General features: G+C 38.0%; 1 protein-coding gene across 7 annotated transcripts in view; it reads right to left on the bottom strand.

Moving 5' to 3' along the window:
• BBS9 (Bardet-Biedl syndrome 9) overlaps nucleotides 1-22,757 on the bottom strand; it is a 439,924-nt gene that overhangs the window by 207,373 nt on the left and 209,794 nt on the right. For 5 of the 7 annotated variants that reach the window (XM_073809807.1, XM_073809809.1, XM_073809811.1 and 2 more), the window contains 4 exons: nucleotides 17,138-17,233; nucleotides 6,447-6,619; nucleotides 4,063-4,182; nucleotides 2,556-2,708 (listed from right to left, as the gene is read on the bottom strand). In XM_073809807.1, coding sequence (XP_073665908.1) covers nucleotides 2,556-2,708; nucleotides 4,063-4,182; nucleotides 6,447-6,619; nucleotides 17,138-17,233 — 542 coding nt within the window. The remainder of the gene's footprint in view (nucleotides 1-2,555; nucleotides 2,709-4,062; nucleotides 4,183-6,446; nucleotides 6,620-17,137; nucleotides 17,234-22,757) is intronic. The other 2 variants (XM_073809810.1, XM_073809813.1) reach the window with 2 other exon arrangements.

The raw sequence follows: 22,757 nt of genomic DNA, 5'->3' as shown, positions 1-22,757 counted from the left end.
AAAGAGATATGAAGAAGAAGGAGGAGGAAAAAAAGAAAGAAAATGAAAAACAAACCAAAACAAAAAGTGTACCAAAGAGAGAAAAAAGAAGGGAACAGAAAGAGCGTTAGTGTCTACTAACCTAAGAGTCACATAATTGCTCCAGCACAAAAGAAACTGGCAGTCTATATTTGTAGAACAATTTACCAAGCATTTCTACATCCATTATGGAATAGAATCTTTGTAACAACACAGTGAGTAGTTATTCCATTTTATAGAAAGAAACTGAAGTTCTGGGAAGGTAAGGGAATTGCCAAAAGCCGCATAGCTAATAAGTGACAGAACTGGGGTCTTTGGACTTCAAGCCCAGTGTTCTTTCCAATACCCTACTATTGTTATAGACTGTCCCTCAAATTGCTACTAATTTTCAAATAACAATGAAAATTTCAAGAAGCAAATGTATTATCAATACATTTATTGATGTTTACATGGTAAGCTATTTTTCTTTCCTCTAGAAAAGCCAACTATAAAAAAAAAAATACCTGATTCGTTCTTTCAAAAACAACAGAATGTGGTAGAGAGCAGTGGACGGGAGGGGAGTTCTGTTAATAAAAGGCAACATGAGGGAGTCTTGTGTGATGGAGCTGTTTGGTGTCTTGAATGTGGTGGTGGATACACAAACCTGCATGTGTGATAAAACTGTATAGAACTTAATACACCCACAAATGAGTATAAGTAAAATTGTGGAAATCTGAAGAAAATCTATAGATTTTATCAATGTCAATACCCTGGTTGTGATATTATGCTATAGTTTTACAAAATGCTACTACTGGAAGAAAGTGGGTAAAGGATACATGAGATTTAGCTGTATTTTTTGTTATAACTGCATGGGAATACACAACTATCTCAACAAAAAAATTCAATCAAAAAATCAACAGAATATTCATATCACCAACACCGATTCTGAAACAGATCAGTGATATTGTATAGAAATATGAGAAGACATAATGCAGTTATTCAAAGCTGACTTCTTTATAGTGGAACTGACAGAGGCATGACCCATGAAATTTGAATTTTAAAAATTATTATTTCAAGCCTGAGATGATAATTTTGAATAGTTTTTGAAGACATAATACCTTAAGAGTGAGACCCAGATCACCCTAGACATGCAAATGATAAACCACTGGTAGAAGGACGAATCAGGAAGATGAAGAAAATAGACTTTTTGATTTAGAACAAAGGGCTATTTAAGAATTCCATCTCATGACCAACAGACACGTGAAAAGATGCTGAACATCGCTAATTATTAGAGAAATGCAAATCAAAACTGCAATGAGGCACCACCTCACAATGGTCAGAATGGCCATCATTAAAAAGTCTACAAATAACAGATGCTGGAGAGGGTATGGAGAAAAGGGAACCCTCCTACACTGTTGGTGGGAATGTAAGTTGGTGGGGACACTATGGAAAGCAGTATGGAGGTTCCTTAAAAACTAAAAATAGAGGTGCCATATGATCCAGCAAGCCCACTCCTGGGTATATATCCAGACAAAACTATAATTCAAAAAGGTACATGCACCCCTACTATTCATAGCACTATTCACAATAGCCAAGACATGGAAACAACCTAAATGTCCAATGACAGATGAATAGATAAAGAAGATGTGGTACATATATACAATGGAATACTACTCAGCCATTAAAAAGAATGAAATAATGTGATTACAGCAACATGGATGGACCTAGAGATTCTCGTACTAAGTGTAGTAAGTCAGAAAGAGAAAGACAAATACCATATGATATCACTTATATGTGGAATATAAAATATGACATAAACGAACTTACCTATGAAAGAGACTCACAGACATAGAGAACAGACTTGTGGTTGCCAAGGGGATGGTGCAGGATGGATTGGGAGTTTGGGATTAGCAGATGCAAACTATTATATACAGAATGGATGAACAACAAGGTCTTACTCTATAGCACAGGAAACTATATTCAATATCCTGTGATAAACCATAATGGAAAAGAATATGAAAAAGAATGTATATATGTATAACTGAATCACTTTGCTGTACAGCAGAAATTTACACATTGTAAACCAACTACACTTTAATAAAATAAATTTTAAAAAAAGAATTCCATCTCAAAGCATCAACTGACATAAAACTAGAAGTGTAATCTAATTGCTCTATAAGACAATTTGAGAATTATGATGATAATTATAGGATGTACTAAGAATTGTCCAATAATAACACTAATCATAATAGTACTATTTATCGAGCATATCCTATGTGCCTGGCATTAAGCTGGCTGCTTCACATAAAAGATGGAAAATCCTCACAACAACCCTGGGAAGTAAAATATGGATGGATCTAATCTAATTTACGCAAGGTCACATAATTAGAAAGTGGCAGAGCTTGACTTTAAATTCTGACTCTAAAGCTTGTGTGCTATTTCCTGCTCCATAATACATAGGAAAGAAATACCTTATCTTGATAGTCTGGTACATGACTCTAGGGTGAGGGAAAAAATTATATCCAGTAGTATAAAACTATCACTGTTATTATACTAACCTGCTTGTAAGTTCCATCTAGCAAGGTGTCCAGGTGTTGGAGAGGAGCAGGTGTTTTATCTTTGAACCTTGTTAATAGCCGGCGTTGAATGGCCCGAAATTGTACAGCTCTTTCAGATAAGAGTTCTTCTAATTTTTCACCATTTATCCGCAACTACAATGAAGAATTTCTTTAATTCAGGTTAAATGTGCACAACAAAATGTGTCTAAAGTAAGGATACTGGCAATGCCAATAAAAGTTTGAAAAGAGTAAAGAAGAAATTTAAGTGTGTTACAGAGTTTAGAGAATTAAAACTGTGATATTTGATACATGAATACATAGATGATACAGTGAAATAGGTCAAATAGAAATTTAGTAAAAATGGCCCAGTTGTCATTGGGGTAAAGATAGATCATTCAATAAATGTTTGTGATAACTGATTAAATACATAAGGGAAAAAAGGAACAAGGATTTTTCCCCCAGTCTTTACAACAAAGTCAATTGCAGAGGAATCAAAAGTTTAAACACAACAAAGCATTAGAAAATCATATTTTTAAAAATAATCTTACCATGAGACAGATCTTTATAAGTCAAAAGCCACACATACACACACACACCCCTGATAAATTACTAGCTAAAAAACATTTTTTTAATTCTACGTGGTTAAGGAAAAAGGTAGAGAAAAACATTATAAGTAAAGTGATAAGACAAACAGCAAACTGTAAAAAATAATAGCAATAACCACAGAGACAAAAAACCATGCCTATAATATCTAGAAAGCATCTACAAATTGATGAAAAAGGACCACAACCCAAACAAATGAGTAAGAAGAAGAGCAACAATCCAATAGAAAAGTGGGCAAAATTCACAGAAAAGTTAATACAAATAGCTCTCAAACATACAGCGTTTGACCTGGCAATCCCACTTCCAGGAATTTATCCTAGGGGTGAGCTTGCAAAAAGTAATGTACACACAAGGATATTCATTATAGGATTTTTTCTGTTGCTATTATAGTAAGATAGTGTTAATAATCAAAATACTCATCAATAGAGGAACAGGTTGAATAAATAAAGAGGACTTTGCAGGACCACCAGGTACTGATAAGCAATGCTAGCCAAAGATGCATTGAATGAAACAAAGCAAAACTGAAATACAGAATATCATTCATGTATTTTTTTTAATCTATATAGTAACATAGTTGTGACTGCATAGAATAGTTCTAGAAAGGTAACAAGAAACTGTACACCAAAAATTGCCTCCGAAGAGGAGACTGAATAGTGGGGGGATGAGAATCAGAAACAACTCTTTTCAGTATAACTCCTCTCATAACTTTTGAATTTAATACAATTAAAATAAAGAAAGCTAGTCAAAGTCATAGGGAATACTCCATGAACCCAGATCATGTGAATTGCTAATTCAACTTAACAAAACAGTCATAACTAGTTCTGAAGTAAATATCATATTCAAAATGTTCAGAAATCAAACATATTATAGTTTACATTTCTGATATCAAACCAAACTTCCTTACCTTTTCAGTGCATGTATGGAGAACAGACACATGATTGGAAAAAAAACTTGGAATTTTATTAACTTCTTTTAACCCCAGTTTCAGAAGCATTAAGTAGCTAACTAAATCAAAGTATATTCTCTTGAAGGAAAAAAAAAAAACTTTCATTACCAAAAGTTAAGTGACATAACAACTAAATTTTTAAAAAAGAATATTAGAGTTATCAATAATTCACCCTTTTAATTATATGATTTCCTGCTATAATACTTTATTTCCTCAATTCATGAAACAAAAATTTTTTTAAATATTCTCAAAACTGAGACATCAGCCAGGTTATCATTCCTTTGAACGTGTAACAGAAGAGCAGTGATTGAAATGTTTTCACATGTCAGAATTTCAACATTTAACATATATTTATTGATCTTAGTGCCACGCAGTGTTCTAGACTCCAGGAATTACAACAATGAATAAAACAGACAAAAATTCCTGTTTTCAGGGAGCTTACACTAAGGGACACATAGATTCCAAAAGCCACCTTGATTCAAAGTTTAAAGTCATATTAAAAAAAACAAAAGTAGGGCTTCCCTGGTGGCGCAGTGGTTGAGAGTCCGCCTGCCGATGCAGGGGATGCGGGTTCGTGCCTGGGTCCGGGAAGATCCCACATGCCGCGGAGCGGCTGGTCCCGTGAGTCACGGCCGCTGGAGCCTGTGCTCTGCAACGGGAGAGGCCACAACAGTGAGAGGCCCGGGTACCGCAAAAAAAAAAAAAAAAAAAGTAGAGCGGCGCCAGAGAGCAAAGGAAGTATAGCATGCCCTTTTTAACTGTGTAACAAAAGTGCCTAATAGGTCACCACATTCCCTAAGTCCCTCCCCAGAAAGGGAATGTCCCTGATGTAGAAACTCCAGGGATTTACTAGCTAGCAAATAAGGCGGGGAGGAGGGAGGCGGACTGTATGTCAAACATAGTCAATTAGAATCTAATATTTTTTTTATTTTAAATATTACAAATAGGTAATTAGTATAGTCTTTCTGTGGACTCTCTTCCATACGTCACTGGACCCCAGTTTTGCACAGTGAAGCAGGAATTTCTTAAGATATATCCTAGAGAATTATAAAGGTTCTCAATACTTAGAGTACCTAAACATATTTCCCAAACTATTGATTTTGGTGCCACAATTTGGTCAAAGTATACTGTCCTATACAATATTATCAGCTTAGATGAGGGAAGACCCAAATAAATTCAATTTGATAATGCCGTGTTATCTGCAATGGGATGGTATGCACTGAAATTTTCCCTTTATGTTCACACTGTATTCAAAGAAGTCTTTATTTGTAGGTTAAAGTCAATGCTCTTAGAATGTTCAAAGGACTGAACATTAAGTAGAATGCTCATGTGACTGACAATTTACATGACGTATTCTCTCTCACTCCCTCTTTCTCTCTCTCATCCTCTCTCTCTAACACACACACACACACACACACACGCAAGCATGTGCACACACACACACACACACACACACACAACACACACCATAGTTTACAAATTGAAATGCAAAAACCTATTGATTCCTTAAAAAGTAGCCACTCTAGGGAACCAATGTTTCCTTAAACAAAGTGCAAAATTTTTTTGAAATTCCTCTTTGTAATTCCCTACAGAGTCTACTTATAGGGAAATAAGAAGAGCCTGGTGAATTTTTTTTTTAACACATGGGACTTAAAACAATGACTTTCATTGTCCAATTTTTTTCACAAAACATGACTCCTATTTCCAAATATCAAATCAATCTTCAAAGGATGAAGATTTGACACCCTCAAGATACTCAAGAGAATCTAACACAGGCTCTGAAGGTACTTCCAAAGAAGAAATGCAAATATATCCAGGCAGCAAAGTCACTGTCAGATCTCATTAATTTAGACATTTAATCATTCAGCATTTACTAAGCACCCATTGTGCCAGATACTGGAGAATATTTTACGTGATTAACCCTCATTCAGATGCAGAAGTTCTGGTGTGCTTGTTAAAAATGAAAAGGAAAAATCACTTTACTTTATAATCACACCTCATTTATGGCCTGCTAGAATTAGTTAGCCAATTGGCTGCCAATAAACTCAAATAGTTTTAACACTGGGTTATTGGGGTCAAAGGTTAAATCCCCATGTGGGAGAATTAAACCAGCTCTGCTCTGAGGCCAGACCACAGCTCCAGGCAGCCACTCTGTAAAAGTCTGCAATTGATCACAAACTGGGCAAGAGGGCAGGAACAGATTCACAACCCCACCATCCACATAAGAATAACAACTTGATGTACACTGCCTAATAGCATGTATACTAGAATCCTTACCTCTGTAGCATCTTTCTTTCATATATTGAAAAATTACAGATGATACGGGTTATGATCATACACACCTCAAAATGATGATCAATCAACTCGAAATATTCTTGAAGGGGCATAGATCCAGAAAAAGAACATGCGAAATCTTTGATTCCCTGTTTTTCAAAATATTCCTGAAGGCGGATAATAAGCTCATTTGTTATGAGCCAAAGATCCTCAAATTGTTCACTCTGGATGCGATATCGTTCTAAAGAGAAAAAATAATTAAGGAAAAGGCTTATTAACACATAACTAGTAGCTGAAACTATATGAATTATCACTAACTCTGACATGAATACCAAAAGGACAAAGATTTCTTTTTTGGAATATAGATATAATTTCTACTGGCTTAATAAAAATAATTCTACTGCCTTATCGTGATTTTCTGCATCAACAACTTAACATCTTCAAAGCTCATTCCAAAGGTATGTGGTCACAACAGCAAGCTGCATAGTCATTTTAACTATGTATCTTATAATAGGTTTCAGTATGGTAAAAACACAAAATTTGGATCCTTCTCAAAAGAGCTTTACTCAAAAGGTAAAAAACAAACAAACATAACAAAAAAAGGTAAGAAAACAGCCATTGCAAAAGTACAACCTGGTATCATTAGTTTGTTTCAAAAAATTGATGTGAAATAAAATTTATTCTATAGAAAGCCCACATCCTGGACACAGTAGGCAGCTTAAATCCCTGTAATCATAATCAAAGTTTTCTATTTTTCTAATAGTTCTTTCATTTGAAGAGAGATTTTGCAATAAGACCCTTCCCCAATTATAAATCTTGGTTCCTTCCATTCCCTCCATTCCCTGACACATCAGGTCCAAGACAGCCAGTCTTGTCTATCTCCTACCCTGATGATTATGATGACAACGATGATGACAATGATGATGACATCAGTGACAATAACCACATCTATGATAAGAGCAAGTATGATAAGAGCACCAGCTATGCATACATCAAGCACTATAACTACAAAAACCCATTTTTTATAAGAAGGAAAACCAGGCACAGAGAATTTCAGAGACTTGCCAAAGGTCACAAAGCAATTTAAATGTCAGACCTATAATTCATGATATATATCCTTCTTCCCCAATTGTCTAAACTCTACCTATTCCTCAGGATCTGGCTTCAGTCTCACCTACCCCAAGAAACCTTTATTTCTCTACCATCTATAGAAGCCTTATATGTGCCAATCACTATCTAAAGCACTGCACATTCACTCTCTTGTTTAAACCTCAACAGCCCAATAGGCTATTGGCTATATAACAATAGCCCCATTTTACAGAAGAATAAATATAGCAACAGAAGAGTTTAAATAATCTGCAAGGTCATCTAGCCAATTAATAACAGAGCAGGGATTGGAACTTTAGCTAAACTTTAAATAATCCAAAGATTATCTATCAATTTTAACCACCTGATAACAATGCATTTCTCTGAATTTATATAAAGAATTCTACAGTTTACTGTGCACTTAATACATACAACCATGTACTCTTTTTTTTTTTGCGGTATGTGGGCCTCTCCCATTGCGGAGCACAGGCTCCGGACCTGCAGGCTCAGCGGCCATGGCTCACGGGCACAGCCGCTCCACGGCATCTTCCAGGACGGGGGCACGAACCCACGTCCCCTGCATCAGCAGGCGGACTCTCAACCACTGTGCCACCAGGGAAGCCCCAACCATGTACTCTTATTTAACCTTCCAGATGATTATATTCAGTCTCTACAAAGAGACTGTACACTTTCTGAGATCAAAGTTACCTATTTTATTTAGTTCACCATTTATTGAACAATTATTATGTGCAATTTCATAAAGAAAGAAATGTTGGGAGTACAAAAATTACCTTAGTCTTTTTGCTTAAGGAACTTAAGGTAATACGATATGTGCATGTGAAATATTTATTTATATTCCCAAAGGTACGTTGACAAATTCTATAAATATATTACCTCTTTAAATTGGTTTTTAACTTCAATTTGTCACCCTCAGCCAGAATTCAAGAATATATCTGCTCTCATTCCCCTAGTCATACTCTTTTCAATTATATAAGGAATAAAATACACTAAGTATGCCTGCCATGGTGCATGGCAAACACCCTGGTATTCTCTGCTGTCATATCATTCCCCTTGGAGCTTCCCCAGTCTTCCCCTCACTCCAGTCTTTTTTTTTTTTTTTTTAAACATCTTTTTTGGAGTATAATTGCTTCACAAATGTGTGTTAGTTTCTGCTTTATAACAAAGTGAATCAGCTATACATATATATAAATCCCCATATCTCCTCCCTCTTCCGTCTCCTTCCCACCCTCCATATCCCACCCCTCTAGGTGGTCACAAAGCACCTACCTGATCTCCCTGTGCTATGCGGCTGCTTCCGACTAGCTATCTATTTTACATTTGGCAGTACATATAGGTCCATGGCACTCTCTCACTTCTTCCCAGCTTGCCCTTCCCCCTCCCTGTGTCCTCAAGTCAATTCTCTACATCTGTGTCTTCCTGTCCTGCGCCTACTTTCTTCAGAACTGTTTTTTTTTTTTTTTTACATTCCATATATATGTGTTAGCGTACAGTATTTGTTTTTCTCTTTCTGACTTATTTCAGTCTGTATGACAGACTCTAGGTCCACCCACCTTACTACAAATAACTCAATTTCGTTTCTTTTTATGGCTGAGTAATATTCCATCACGTATATGTGCCACATCTTCTAAGTATCAATGGACACTTAGGTTGCTTCCATGTCCTGGCTATTGTAAATAGAGCTGCAATGAACATTGTGGTACATGACTCTTTTTGAATTATGGTTTTCTTAGGGTATATGCCGAGTAGTGGGGTTGCTGGGTCGTATAGTAGCTCTGTTTTTAGTTTTTTAAGGAACCTCCATACTGTTCTCCATAGTGGGTGTATCAATTTACATTCCCACCAACACTGCAAGAGGGCTCCCTTTTCTCCACACCCTCTCCAGCATTTATTGTTTGTAGATTTATTGATGATGGCCATTCTGACCAGTGTGAGGTGATACCTCATTGTAGTTTTGATCTGCATTTCTCTAATGATTACTGATGTTTAGCATCCTTTCATGTGTTTGTTGGCAATCTGTATATCTTCTTTGGAGAAATGTCTATTTAGGCCTTCTGCCCACTTTTGGATTGGGTTGTCTGCTTTACTGACATTGAGCTGCTTGTAAATTTTGCAGATTAATCCTTTGTCAATTGCTTCATTTGCAAATATTTTCTCCCATCCTGAGGGTTGTCTTTTAGTCTTGTTTATGGTTTCCTTTGCTGTGCAAAAGCTTTTAAGTTTCATTAGGTCCCATTTGTTTACTTTTGTTTTTATTTCCATGTCTCTAGGAGGTGGATCAAAAAGGATCTTGCTGTGTTTTATGTCATAGAGTGTTCTGCCTATGATTTCTACTAAGAGTTTAATAGTGTCTGACCTTACATTTACGTCGTTACTCCATTTTGAGTTTCTTTTGGTGTATGGTGTTAAGGAGTGTTCCAACTTCATTCTTTTTTTCCTTTTTTTTTTTTTTTTGCATTACGTGGGCCTCTCACTGTTGTGGCCTCTCCCGTTATGGAGCGCAGCCTCCGGAAGCACAGGCTCAGTGGCCATGGCTCACGGGCACAGCCGCTCCGTGGCATGTGGGATCTTCCTGGACTGGGGCACTAACCTGTGTCCCCTGCATCAGCAGGCGGACTCTCAACCACTGCGCCACCAGGGAAGCCCCAACTTCATTCATTTACATGTCGCTGTCCAGTTTTCCCAGCACCACTTATTGAAAAGGCTGTCTTTTCTCCATTGTATATTCTTGCCTCCTTTATCAAAAATAAGGTGACCATATGTGTGTGGGTTTATCTCTGGGCTTTCTATCCTGTTCCATTGATCTATATTTCTGTTTTTATGCCAGTACCATACTGTCTTGATTACTGTGGCTTGGTGTATAATCTGAAGTCAGGGAGCCTGATTCCTCCAGCTCCATTTTTCTTTCTCAAGATTGCTTTGGCTTTTTGGGGTCTTTTGTGTTTCCATACAAATTGTGACATTTTTTGTTCTAGTTCTGTGAAAAATGCCATTGGTTGTTTGATAGGGATTGCACTGAATCTGTAGATTGCTTTAGGTAGTAGAGTCATTTTCACAATGTTGATTCTTCCAATCCAAGAACATGGTATATCTCTCCATCTGTTTGTATCATCTTTAATTTCATTCATCAATGTGTTATACTTTTCTGCATACAGGACTTTTGTCTCCTGAGGTAGGTTTATTCCTAGGGTTTTTTATGTTTTGTTTTTTTTTTGCGGTATGCTGGCCTCTCACTGTTGTGGCCTCTCCCATTGCAGAGCACAGGCTCCGGACACGCAGGCTCAGTGGCCATGGCTCACGGGCCCAGCTGCTCTGCGGCATGTGGGATCTTCCCGGACCAGGGCACAAACCTGCATCCCCTGCATTGGCAGGCGGACTCTCAACCACTGCGCCACCAGGGAAGCCCTATTCCTGGGTATTTTATTCTTTTTCTTGCAATGGTAAATAGGAGTGTTTCCTTAATTTGTCTTTCAGATTTTTCATCATTAGTGTATAGGAATGCAAGAGGTTTCTGAGCATTAATTTTGTATCCAGCTACTTTACCAAATTCATTGATTAGCTCTAGTAACTTTCTGGTAGCATCCTTAGGATTCTGTATGTATGGTATCATGTCATCTGCAAACAGACAGCTTTACGTCGTCCTTCCCGATTTGGATTCCTTTTATTTCCTTTTCTTCTCAGATTGCTGTGGCTAAAACTTTCAAAACTACGTTGAATAACAGTGGTGAGAGTAGGCAACCTTGTCTTGTTCCAGATCTTAGACTAAATGGTTACACAGTTTTTCACCACTGAAAACGATCTTGGCTGTGGGTTTGTCATATATGGCCTTTATTATGTTGAGGTAAGTTCCCAATAAGCCTATATTCTGGAGGGTTTTTATCATAAATGGGTGTTGAATTTTGTTGAAAGCTTTTTCTGCATCTATTGAGATGATCATATGGTATTTTTCGTTCAATTTGTAAATATCGTGTATCACATTGATTGATTCGCGTATATTGAAGAATCCTTGCATTCCTGGGATAAACCCCACTTCATCATGGTGTATGATCCTTTTAATGTGCTGTTGGATTCTGTTGGCTAGTATTTTATTGAGGATTTTTGCATCTACATTCATTCAGTGATATTGGCCTGTAGTTTACTTTTTTTGTGACATCTTTGTCTGGTTTTGGTATCAGGGTGACGGTGGTGGCCTTGTAGAATGAGTTTGGGAGTGTTCCTCCCTCTGGTATATTTTGGAAGAGTTTGAGAAGGATATAGGTGTTAGCTCTTCTCTAAATGTTTGACAGAATTCGCCTGTGAAGCCATCTGGTCCTGGGCTTTTGTTGGAAGATTTTTAATCACAGTCTCAATTTCAGTGCTCGTGATTGGTCTGTTTATATTTTCTATTTCTTCCTGTTTCAGTCTCAGAAGGTTGTGCTTTTCTAAGAATTCGTCCATTTATTCCAGGTTGTCCATTTTATTTGCATATAGTTGCTTTTAATAATCTCTCATGATCCTTTGTATTTCTGCAGGGTCAGTTGATACTTCTCCTTTTTCATTTCTAATTCTATTGATTTGAGTCTTCACCCTTATTTTCTTGATGATTCTGCCTAATGGCTTATCATTTTGTTTATCTTCTCAAAGAACTAACTTTTAGTTTTATTGATCTTTGCTATCATTTCCTTCATTTCTCTTTCATTTATTTCTGATCTGATCTTTATGATTTCTTTCCTTCTGCTAACTTTGGGGTATTTTTGTTCTTTCTCTAATTGCTTTAGGTGTAAGGTTAGGTTGATTATTTGAGATGTTTCTTGTTTCTTGAGGTAGGATTGTTTTGCTATAAACTTCCCTTTAGAACTGCTGTTGCTGCAACCCATAGGTTTTTGGTTGTCGTGTTTTCACTGTCATTTGTTTCTAGGTATTTTCTGATTTCCTCTTTGATTTCTTCAGTGATCTCTGGTTATTTAGTAGCATATTGTTTAGCCTCCATTTGCTTGTATTTTTTACAGACTTTTTCCTGTAATTGATATCTAGTCTCATAGTATTGTGGTTGGAAAAGATACTTGATACGATTTCAATTTTCTTGAATTTACCAAGGCTTGATTTGTGACCCAAGATATGATCTATCCTGGAGAATGTTCCGTGTGCACTTGAGAAGAAAGTGTATTCTGTCGCTTTCGGGTGGAATGTCCTATAAATATCATTTAAATCTATCTGGTCTATTGTGTCATTTAAAGCTTGTGTTTCCTTATTTATTTTCTGTCTGGATGATCTGTCTTTTGGGGTAAGTGGGGTGTTAAAGGCCCCCACTATTATTGTGTTATTGTCAATTTTCCCTTTAAAGGCTACTAGCATTTGCCTTTTGTATTGAGGTGCTCCTATGTTGGGTGTATAAATATTTATAATTGTTATGTTTTCTCCTTGGATTGATCCCTTGATCATTATATAGTGTCCTTCCTTATCTCTTATAATAGTCTTTATTTTAAAGTCTATTTTATCTGCTATAAGTATTGTTACTCCAGCTTTCCTGTGTTTTCCATCTGCATAGAATATCTTTTTCCATCCCCTCACTTTCAGTGTGTATGTGTCCCTAGGTCTGAAGTGGGTCTCTTATAGACAGCATATATACGGGTCTTGTTTTTGTATCCATTCAGCCAGTCTGTCTTGGTTGGAGCATTTAATTCATTTACATTCAAGGTAATTATTGATATGTCTGTTCCAATTACCATTTTCTTAATCGTTTTGGGTTTGTTTTTGTGGGTCTTTTTCTTCTTTGTGTTTCCCACCTAGAGAAGGTCCTTTAGCATTTGTTGTAAAGCTGGATTGGTGGTGCTGAATTCTCTTAGCTTTTGCTTGTCTGTAAAGCTTTTGATTTCTCCATCGAATCTGAGTGAGATCTTTGCTGGGTAGAGTAATCTTGGTTGTAGGTTTTCCCCTTTCATCACTTTAAATACATCATGCCACTCCCTTCTGGGCTGCAGAGTTTCTACTGAAAAATCAGCTGATAACCTTAAGGGGATTCCCTTGTTTGTTATTTGTTGCTCTTCCCTTGCTGCTTTTAATATTCTTCTTTGAATTTAATTTTTGTTAGTTTGATTAATACATGTCTGGGTGTGTTTCTCCTAGGGTTTATCCTGTATGGGACTCTCTGCACTTCCTGGACTTGCGTGGCTATTTCCTTTCCCATGTTAGGAAAGTTTTCGATTATAACCTCTTCAAATATTTTCTAAGACTCTTTCTCTTCTTCTTCTGCAACCCCTATAATTTGAATGTTGGTGTGTTTAATGTTGTCCCAGAGGTCTCTGAGACTGTCCTCAATTTTTTTCATTCTTTTTTCTTTATTCTGCTCCTCAGCAGTTATTTCCACCATCCTATCATCCAGCTCACTTATTTGTTCTTCTGCCTCAGTAATTCTGCTATTGATTCCTTCTAATGTATTTTTCATTTCAGATATTGTGTTGTTCATCATTGTTTTTTTGTTCTTTCGTTTTTCTAGGTCTTTGTTAAACATTTCTTGTATTTTCTCAATCTGTGCCTCCAACCTATTTCCTAGATTTTGGATCATCTTTACTATCATTACTCTGAATTCTTTTTCAGGTAGTTTACCTATTTCCTCTTCATTTATTTGGTCTTGTAGGTTTTTACGTTGCTCCTTTGTCTGTAACATATTTGTTTGTCATGTCATTTTTTTGGATGGGTGGTGCTATGTTCACGTCTTACTGGTCGTTTGGCCTGAGGCATCCAGAACTGGAGTTTGCAGGCAGTTGGGTAGAGCCGGGTCTTGGTGCCGAGATGAGGACTTCTGAGAGACCTCACTCCAATTAATATTCCCTGGTATCTGAGGTTCTCTGTTAGTCCAGCAGTTTGGACAGAGCTCTCTCACCACAGGAGCTCAGGCCTGCCCCACCCAGCCTGGGAATCAAGATCCTGCAAGCCACATGGTGCAGCAAAAAAAAAAAAAGGAGCAGTACAATAACAAAGAATAAAAAATAAAGTAAAATTAGAAAAATAAAAAATTTTTAGAAAAAATAAAGATATACATGCAACAACAACAACAAGGTAAAACAGAACCATAGGGACTTCGCTGGTGGCCCAGTGGTTAAGACTCCACGCCCCCAATGCAGGGGGCCGGGGTTCGATTCCTGGTCGGAGAACTACATCCCACATGCATGCCACAACTTAACATGTTGCAACGAAGATCCAGTGTGCCACAACTAAGGCCCAGTGCAGCCAAAATAAATAAACATGAAAAAGAAAAAAAACATAACCACACCTAAAAAAAAAAAAGCTGGAAAAGGTCTTGGCTGTGGGGGCGGGGCTTAGATGGGGGTGGGGCCTAGGCTTAGGACCTGCAGGGCTGGAAAAGGCAGCAGGGCCGGAGGGGGGCCTCAGAGTGAGGAGTTCGGAGGTTAGGCCCTGGGTGGGGGTGTGGGGGCGGGGCTTAGGCTCAGGGTGCCTCGGAGTGTAGAGGATCAGGCTCTGGACCTCAGCAGGCTCCCCGCTGATCCCCTCACTATAGTGGGACCCTCCCGAGCATGGGAACCCCTCCCCTCCCCCAGCTACCTCCCCACCCAGGGCCACCAATCCCGTCTGGCCTTCACTTTTCCTCTCCCTTCTCCCTCTCCCTCCCTCCCATGCCCTCAGGACCCACACAGCTGGAGAGGGCCTCAGAGGGCAGAGGATCAGGCCTGGGACCTCAGCAGACTCCCCAGAGCCCAAGTGGGCAGGGGAAATGCTGGCTGTGTTCACTCCAATCCCCCAAGGGTCTCTCCCCCATCCCCGTTGCTCCTCTCACCATGAGTGGACCACTGCAGGCATACGAGCACCTCCCCTCCCTCAGGTACCCCTCAGGGGCACTGGTCCCAAACTGCCCCCACCTCTCCCTATGCTCCCTCCCCACCCCCACATCCTACCTAGTTGCTCAGGGGTTCCTCCCATCTCCTTAGGTGTCCGTGGTCCCCCACCAGTGCCTGGTAGGTGCCCTAGTTGTGAGGGGACACAAACTCCGCGTCCTCCTACTCTACCATCTTGACTCCATCCCATTGTATTTTCTTCATATCTATCTCCTTCATCTCCAAGGACATTCCCTAGGTAGAATTCTGGACATCACTGAGGCCAAAATAACCATCAGGGAATTGTAATGGCTACACTTCATGTTTCAGTTTACACAGTTCATTTGATTCTTTATGTAATAGTTTCTGTCCAATTCCATTATTTAGTCTGTCTGCCCACACTGTAGCTGTGTCAAGGCATTCATTACCATATATTAAGATGAATGTGAATAAATCAGTTATATACATGGATATTTGGTGAAATTTAGAGAATGATAAAGTAACTATGGGCAACAGCAATGTTCTAAGAGTTACTTTATCTAAAAAAGAATAAATATAATGCATTAGGACATAAATACCCTCATTTGCACAAATAAATGTTTGCCTTTTTTAAATGGTCTCAATTGCAGATTCATCATACAGCATCATCAACTGACATCAAACAGATGTGTATAATTTTCCAAAGAAATGTTGGCAACAATTTTTTAGTATAACTAAAGAGAACATTTTAACAAAGAGAAATGTACAAAAATGATTCCATCAACCAACTGAAGATTAAAATTAATCAAAGCAAAATGGTGCCAATGTAAAGAAGACTACAATCATGACCAATTACAAAGACCACGAAAAGGACAAAATTCTCTCATTCTTCTCAGAAATGTCTTTAATTTGTGTATCTTATTCTTTAATTTTTAGTTGTTTCCAAATCTATTTCACTAGCCACCAACCTACACATTCCAGAAGCTGTTATGATTTTAACCACAGAAACTTCATTATAGTTTCTAAAATAAGGATGTATATATGTTCCCCCTGTTAACATCTTCATTTTTCAAAAAGAACGTATCCTTATTTTACTATATTTTCTAATTATAAAAGAAATAACCAACTAAAACTGCAAATCCATAAAGTATTGATAGAAAATGAAACCCGCTGTACAAATGGCAGAGATTTTAAAAACTGGAGTGTACTCAGACTTATATATATATATACATACACACACATTCATTTCCCCTAATACCCTTAGTGTACCTAAAATTTGTTGAACACTTCCTTTCTTAATATTTTAATTTATTTCCAAGAAGGTATATAAAACTCAGTGAGTTTAGTAGCTTCATTATCTACATACATCAGAAGTCAGTTTTACATTGAGTAGTTTCAACCATTATTCTCATATGAAGCAAACAAATCAATAAAGCATATTTAAGTATGAAATTCAAACTTGACTATACAATTACTACTTTTCATTCTACTGAGATTAATCTCAGCAAAAGTTATTCACTTTCACTTTCATCTTTGCAAGTGTCCAAAAGGAGGATATAAGAATATACACATACCCCCAAAAAATTAACTCCAGTTTCTAGTAACTCCTAAAACCTAGTTCACCATATACCTATCTCAAAAACATTTTTCAGTTCTTTAAATTCCTCTATCAAACTCTCCTCATCCCCAAAACCAAAGTTAAGTATCACTAATAAAACAGGAGTCTATCTTCATAACTAATATAATGGCTCTTAGTTTTCAATATCTAACATCACCCTTGCAGAAATCTTTGATGTGGCGATGATCTGTGATGCACTGTTCTTAATAGAACTTTTCAAAAGCAATAATACCATGGCGTTACTTACGAGAGGTTTTGGAAGCAAGAAGAGTAACTCGGGAACCTCCTAAGAAGCGAAAACCCATTACATTCACCTGATCATCTTCTGACTGATTGGCAAAGCCTACAAAGAAAATAAAAAATCACCTTACATAATCACAAGGCAAAACACTTAATGTTTAAAATAGGAAGCTTAGTTGACAATGAGTATTTTTTATGTCACTAGTCATGTTTAAGGTCCGTGTGTGGACTATAATATATTAACTGATCTCCACAGTTGCTTCCAAATGCTAAAATTACTGCCTCAGAAGAACATGCTGAAATCACTTAATTTTCTTTCTTCTACTAGTTCATTCTAGGTCTGAGGCAGGGAATGTACAAGATGAACTTAGAATGCCTGTCACACCAGAAAGCAAGGAAACTATCAGTGACCAGCAGACTTGTATGAAAAGGACGTAAGAGCCAACTTAAAGAGACTACCACTGGCCAGAGATGAAAATACTTGAGTATCAAAATAATAATAACTTCGATGAAGTAAAATACATCAAATATATTTAAAGGCATGGGTTCATATTGACACTAAAAATAAAACAAAAAAACCAAATGCTCACTATTGAAGGATTCTAAAGAATCAACTCATTATTTTAAAAATCAATAATAAAGACAAAGAACCAAGCGTTTATCCTGATGATCCTACCAAATTGTACCACATAAACAGTGGTAAATAAGGGAAACATTCTCTGTGTGGAAATATTCCAGCTAAAAATTGTAGAAAGCTTGAAAGAATAGAATACCACCATTTTTCAACTTCCAATGAATTAATGGATCTTAGCATTGACTATCAATAGCTGTTACAATCACAAAAAAGGAGACAAACAGATATAATGTACCCACTGCTGAAAGTATATACCACTATTCTTGCAGTAGTATGGCCAAAATAATCAATCCTAACTCTATTAGCACTAGATGCAACTATCAATTTATAGGGAACAAGACACAGAAAATATTAAACAAAATCACAGGGATGTAATCAGCAAAATTCAGAGTATGGGAAACTCACAGGAAAAATAATTTGTACTCTTTAACAAATAAACTGCAAATTAAAAAGAGACATGGGGGCTTCCCTGGTGGCACAGTGGTTGAGAGTCTGTCTGCCAATGCAGGGGACGTGGGTTTGTGCTCTGGTCCGGGAGGATCCCACATGCCGTGGAGCGGCTGGGCCCGTGAGCCGTGGGCGCCGGGCCTGCGCGTCTGGAGCCTGTGCTCCACAGCAGGAGAGGCCACAACAGTGAGAGGACTGCGTACCACAAAAAAAAAAAAAAAAAAAAAAAAAAAAAAAAAGAGACATGAAGGAGAAAGCCTACAGAAGAGGAGATATCAAAAAAATTCATATCAAAAAATTACAAGTGAAATATATTTGACTGCTGACTCAAAAAAAAAAAAAAAACAAATAAAAATTATAACACTGGAGACTTTCACTCTGTACCCAGATGGAAAAACTGGGGCCAAATTTACCCTCCCATCTCAAAAAACTAAAACATGGAATAAAATACATGAACCATTTTTTAAGACATTGGAAATTAGCAAATGAACAACAGGGATCTCTGACAAAAAAGAAACAAAGTGAGCCCTATGTTTGCACCAGCTAACCACCTAGAGAAATTTCCAAGCCACAAAACAGGGGAGGGGAGCCCAGGTGCAACCCAGCATTCTCGTCGAGTTCAAGAGATAGAGTTGGGAATCTGGGAAGGCCAAAGTGGCAAACGTTCTCAAGGCAGAGAGCATATAGAGCAACAGAGAAAGAACTCCAGAGATCTGCAGAGTCCCATTTGAGTACTCAGTAGAATACTAATGGATGCATGCCTATGAGGAAACTACCTGAGGTTGGGGAGGAAAAAAAAAAAAAACAGTCAAAAAGATTACAGGAAATAATCCACAAGCCCAGACAGGGCCAGAGATAATCCTTGTTCTCACTGGCCATAATATAGACCATCAAAATTCACTAGGTATCAGGTAGAACACATGGAAGAGTTTGGTTTCAGTAGCAGGTAAAGTTCACACTAGAATAAATGTTGCTCCCATTCCACCTAACAAAGCTTCAAAACAACACTAAAAAGGATCAAACTTTTTCAAGTAACTAAAATGTGTCCCAGAAAAAAAAAAAAACCTCAAGAATATTTAGAGGAAAATTAAAATACTCAACACACAATTCGATAAAATTCAGGAATTCTGTCCTTCAGTCAAAAATTACAGGACACAGAAAGAGAAGGGAAATTACAACCCATTAACAAGGAGAAAAATCAATCAAAACTAACTCAGAAATGACACAGACAATAGAATTAGTAGACAAAGGCATTAAAACAATTATTATATTATTATAAATATTCAAAGGAGCTATATTAAATAAAGACATGGAAAAACTTTTTTAAAAAGAGAGAGACCCAAATCAAACCTTGAGAGATGACAACTACAATGTCTGAGATAAAAAAAAATACACTGGGTGGGATTATGAACACATTACACACTGAAAAAAGAAATAACTTGAATGTATAGCAGTAGAAACTACCCCCCAAAAAAGCACAAAGAGAAAAAAGATTGAAAAAACAAAAACAGCATCATTGAGCTCTGAGACAACCCCAAGAGAGAAATATACATGTAATTGGAGTCCTTAAAATAAAGATGAATAAAGGAGTGGAGACAGAAAAAAATATTTGAAAAAATAATAGCCAAAATATTTCCAAATTGGATAAAAATTATAACCCATAGATCAAAATATCTTAACAGAGGGAGACCTTCAAGATGGCAGAGCAGTAAGACGCGGAGATCACCTTCCTCCCCACAAATACATCAGAAATACACCTACATGTGGAACAACTCCTACAGAACACCTACTGAATGCTGGCAGAAGACCTCAGACCTCCCAAAAGGCAAGGAACTCCCCACGTACCTGGGTAGGGAAAAAGAAAAAACAGAGACAAAAGAATAGGGATGGGACCTGCACCTCTGGGAGGGAGCTGTGAAGGAGGAAACGTTTCCACACACTAGGTAGCCCCTTCACTGATGGAGACCGGGGGTGGCAGGGGGAAGCTTCGGAGCCAGGGAGGAGAATGCAACAGGAGTACAGAGGGCAAAGCAGAGAGATTCCCAACAGAGGATCAGTGCCCACCAGCACTCACCAGCCCAAGAGGCTTGTGTGCTCACCTGCTGGCCGGGACGGGTGGGGGCTGGGAGCTGAGGCTCCGGCTTCTTCGGAGGTCAGATCCCAGGGAGAGGACTGGGGTTGGCTGTGTGAACATAGCCTGAAGGGGGATAGTGCACCACACCTAGCCAGGAGGGAGTCCAGGAAAAAGTATGCACCTGCCTAAAATGCAAGAGACCACTGTTTCAGGGTATGCGAGGAGAGGGGATTCATAGCACCACCTAAATGAGCTCCGGTGATGGGGCAGAAGCCGCAGCTATCAGTGTGGACCCCAGAGACCGGCATGAAACACTAAGAGTGCTAATGCAGCCACCAAGAAGCCTGTGTACAAGCGCAGGTCATTATCTACACCTCCCCTCCTGGGAGCCTGTGCAGCCCACCACTGCCAGGCTCCCATGATTCAGGGACAACTTCCCCGGGAGAACACATGGTGTGCCTCAGGCTGGTGCAACGTCATGCCAGCCTCTGCCACCACAGGCTCACCGAGCATTCCGTATCCTTCCCTACCCCCGGCCTGAGTGAGCCAGAGCCCCCGAATCAGCTGCTACTTCAACCCCGTCCTGTCTGAGGGAAGAACAGACCCCCTCAGGTGACCAACACACAGAGGCAGGGCCAAATCCAAAGCAGAACCCCAGGAGCTGTACGAACAAAGAAGAGAAAGGGAAATCTCTCCCAGCAGCCTCAGAAGCAAAAGCTAAGAGAATTCAGCACCACCAAACCAGCTTTACAACAAAACGCTAAAGGAACTTCTCTAGGCAAGAAGCACAAGAGAAGGAAAAGACCTATAATAACTAATCCAAAACAATTAAGAAAATGGTAATAGGAAAATACTTATTGATAATTACCTTAAATGTAAATGGATTAAATACTCCAATCAAAAGACACAGATTGGCTGAATGGATACAAAAACAAGACCCATATATATGCTGTCTACAAGAGACCCTCTTCAGACCTAAGGACACATACAGACTGAAAGTGAGGGGATGGAAAAAGATATTCCATGCAAATGGAAATCAAAAGAGCGCTGGAGAAGCAATACTCATATCAGACAAAAGAGACTTTAAAATAAAGACTATTACAAGAGACAAAGAAGGGCACTACCTAATGATCAAGGGATAATCCAAGAAGAAGACATAACAATTGTAAATATTTATGCACCCAACATAGGAGCACCTCAACACATAAGGCAAAAGCTAACAGCCATAAAAGGGGAAATTGACAGTAACACAATCATAGTAGGGGACTTTAACACCCCACTTTCACAAATGGACAGATCACCCAAAATGAAAATAAATAAGGAAACACAACCTTTAAATAATACATTAAATATGATGGGCGTCATTGATATTTACAGCACATTCCATCCAAAAACAACAGAATACACTTTCTTCTCAAGTGCAAATGGAATATTCTTCAGATAGATCATATCTTGGGTCACAAATCAAGCCTTGGTAAATTTAAGAAAATTCAAATCATATCAAATATCTTTTCTGACCACAACACTATGAGACTAGATATCAATTACAGGAAAAAAATCTATAAAAAATACAAACACGTGGTGGCTAAACAATACACTACTTAATAATGAAGTGATCACTGAAGAAATTAAACAGGAAATCAAAAAATACCTAGAAGCAAATGACAATGAAAACACGATGACCCAAAATCTATGGGATGCAACAAAAGCAGTTCTCAGAGGGAAGTTTATAGCAATACAATCCTACCCCAAGAAACAAGAATCATCTCAAATCAACAACCTAACCTTACACCTAAAGCAATTAGAGAAACAAAAAAAAAAAACAGCAAAGTTAGCAGAAGGAAAGAAATCATAAAGAACAGATCAGAAATAAATGAAAAAGAAATGAAGGAAATGATAGCAAAGGTCAATAAAACTAAAAGCTGGCTCTTTGAGAAGATAAACAAAATTGATAAGCCATTAGCCAGACTCACCAAGAAAATAAGGGAGAAGACTCAAATCAATAGAATTAAAAATGAAAAAGGAGAAGTAACAGCTGACACTGCAGAAATACAAAGGATCATGAGAGATTACTACAAGCAACTCTATGCCAATGAAATGGACAACCTGGAAGAAACAGACAAATTCTTAGAAAAGCAGAACCTCCCAAGACTGAACTAGGAAGAAATAGAAAATATAAACAGACCAATCACAAGCACTGAAATTGAAACTGTGATTAAAAATATTCCAACAAACAAAAGCCCAGAACCAGATGGCCTCACAGACGAATTCTATCAAACATTTAGAGAAAAGCTAACACCTATCCGTCTCAAACTCTTCCAAAACATAGCAGAGGGAAAATCACTCCCAAACTCATTCTACGAAACCATCACCCTGATACCAAAACCAGAAAAAGATGTCACAAAGAAAGAAAATTACAGGCCAATACACTGATGAACATAGATGCAAAAATTCTCAACAAAATACTAGCAA

This window comes from Tursiops truncatus, chromosome 9, assembly GCF_011762595.2.
Source record: "Tursiops truncatus isolate mTurTru1 chromosome 9, mTurTru1.mat.Y, whole genome shotgun sequence".
Taxonomy (NCBI): domain Eukaryota; kingdom Metazoa; phylum Chordata; class Mammalia; order Artiodactyla; family Delphinidae; genus Tursiops; species Tursiops truncatus.
This window is presented reverse-complemented; position numbering and strand designations above follow the sequence as displayed.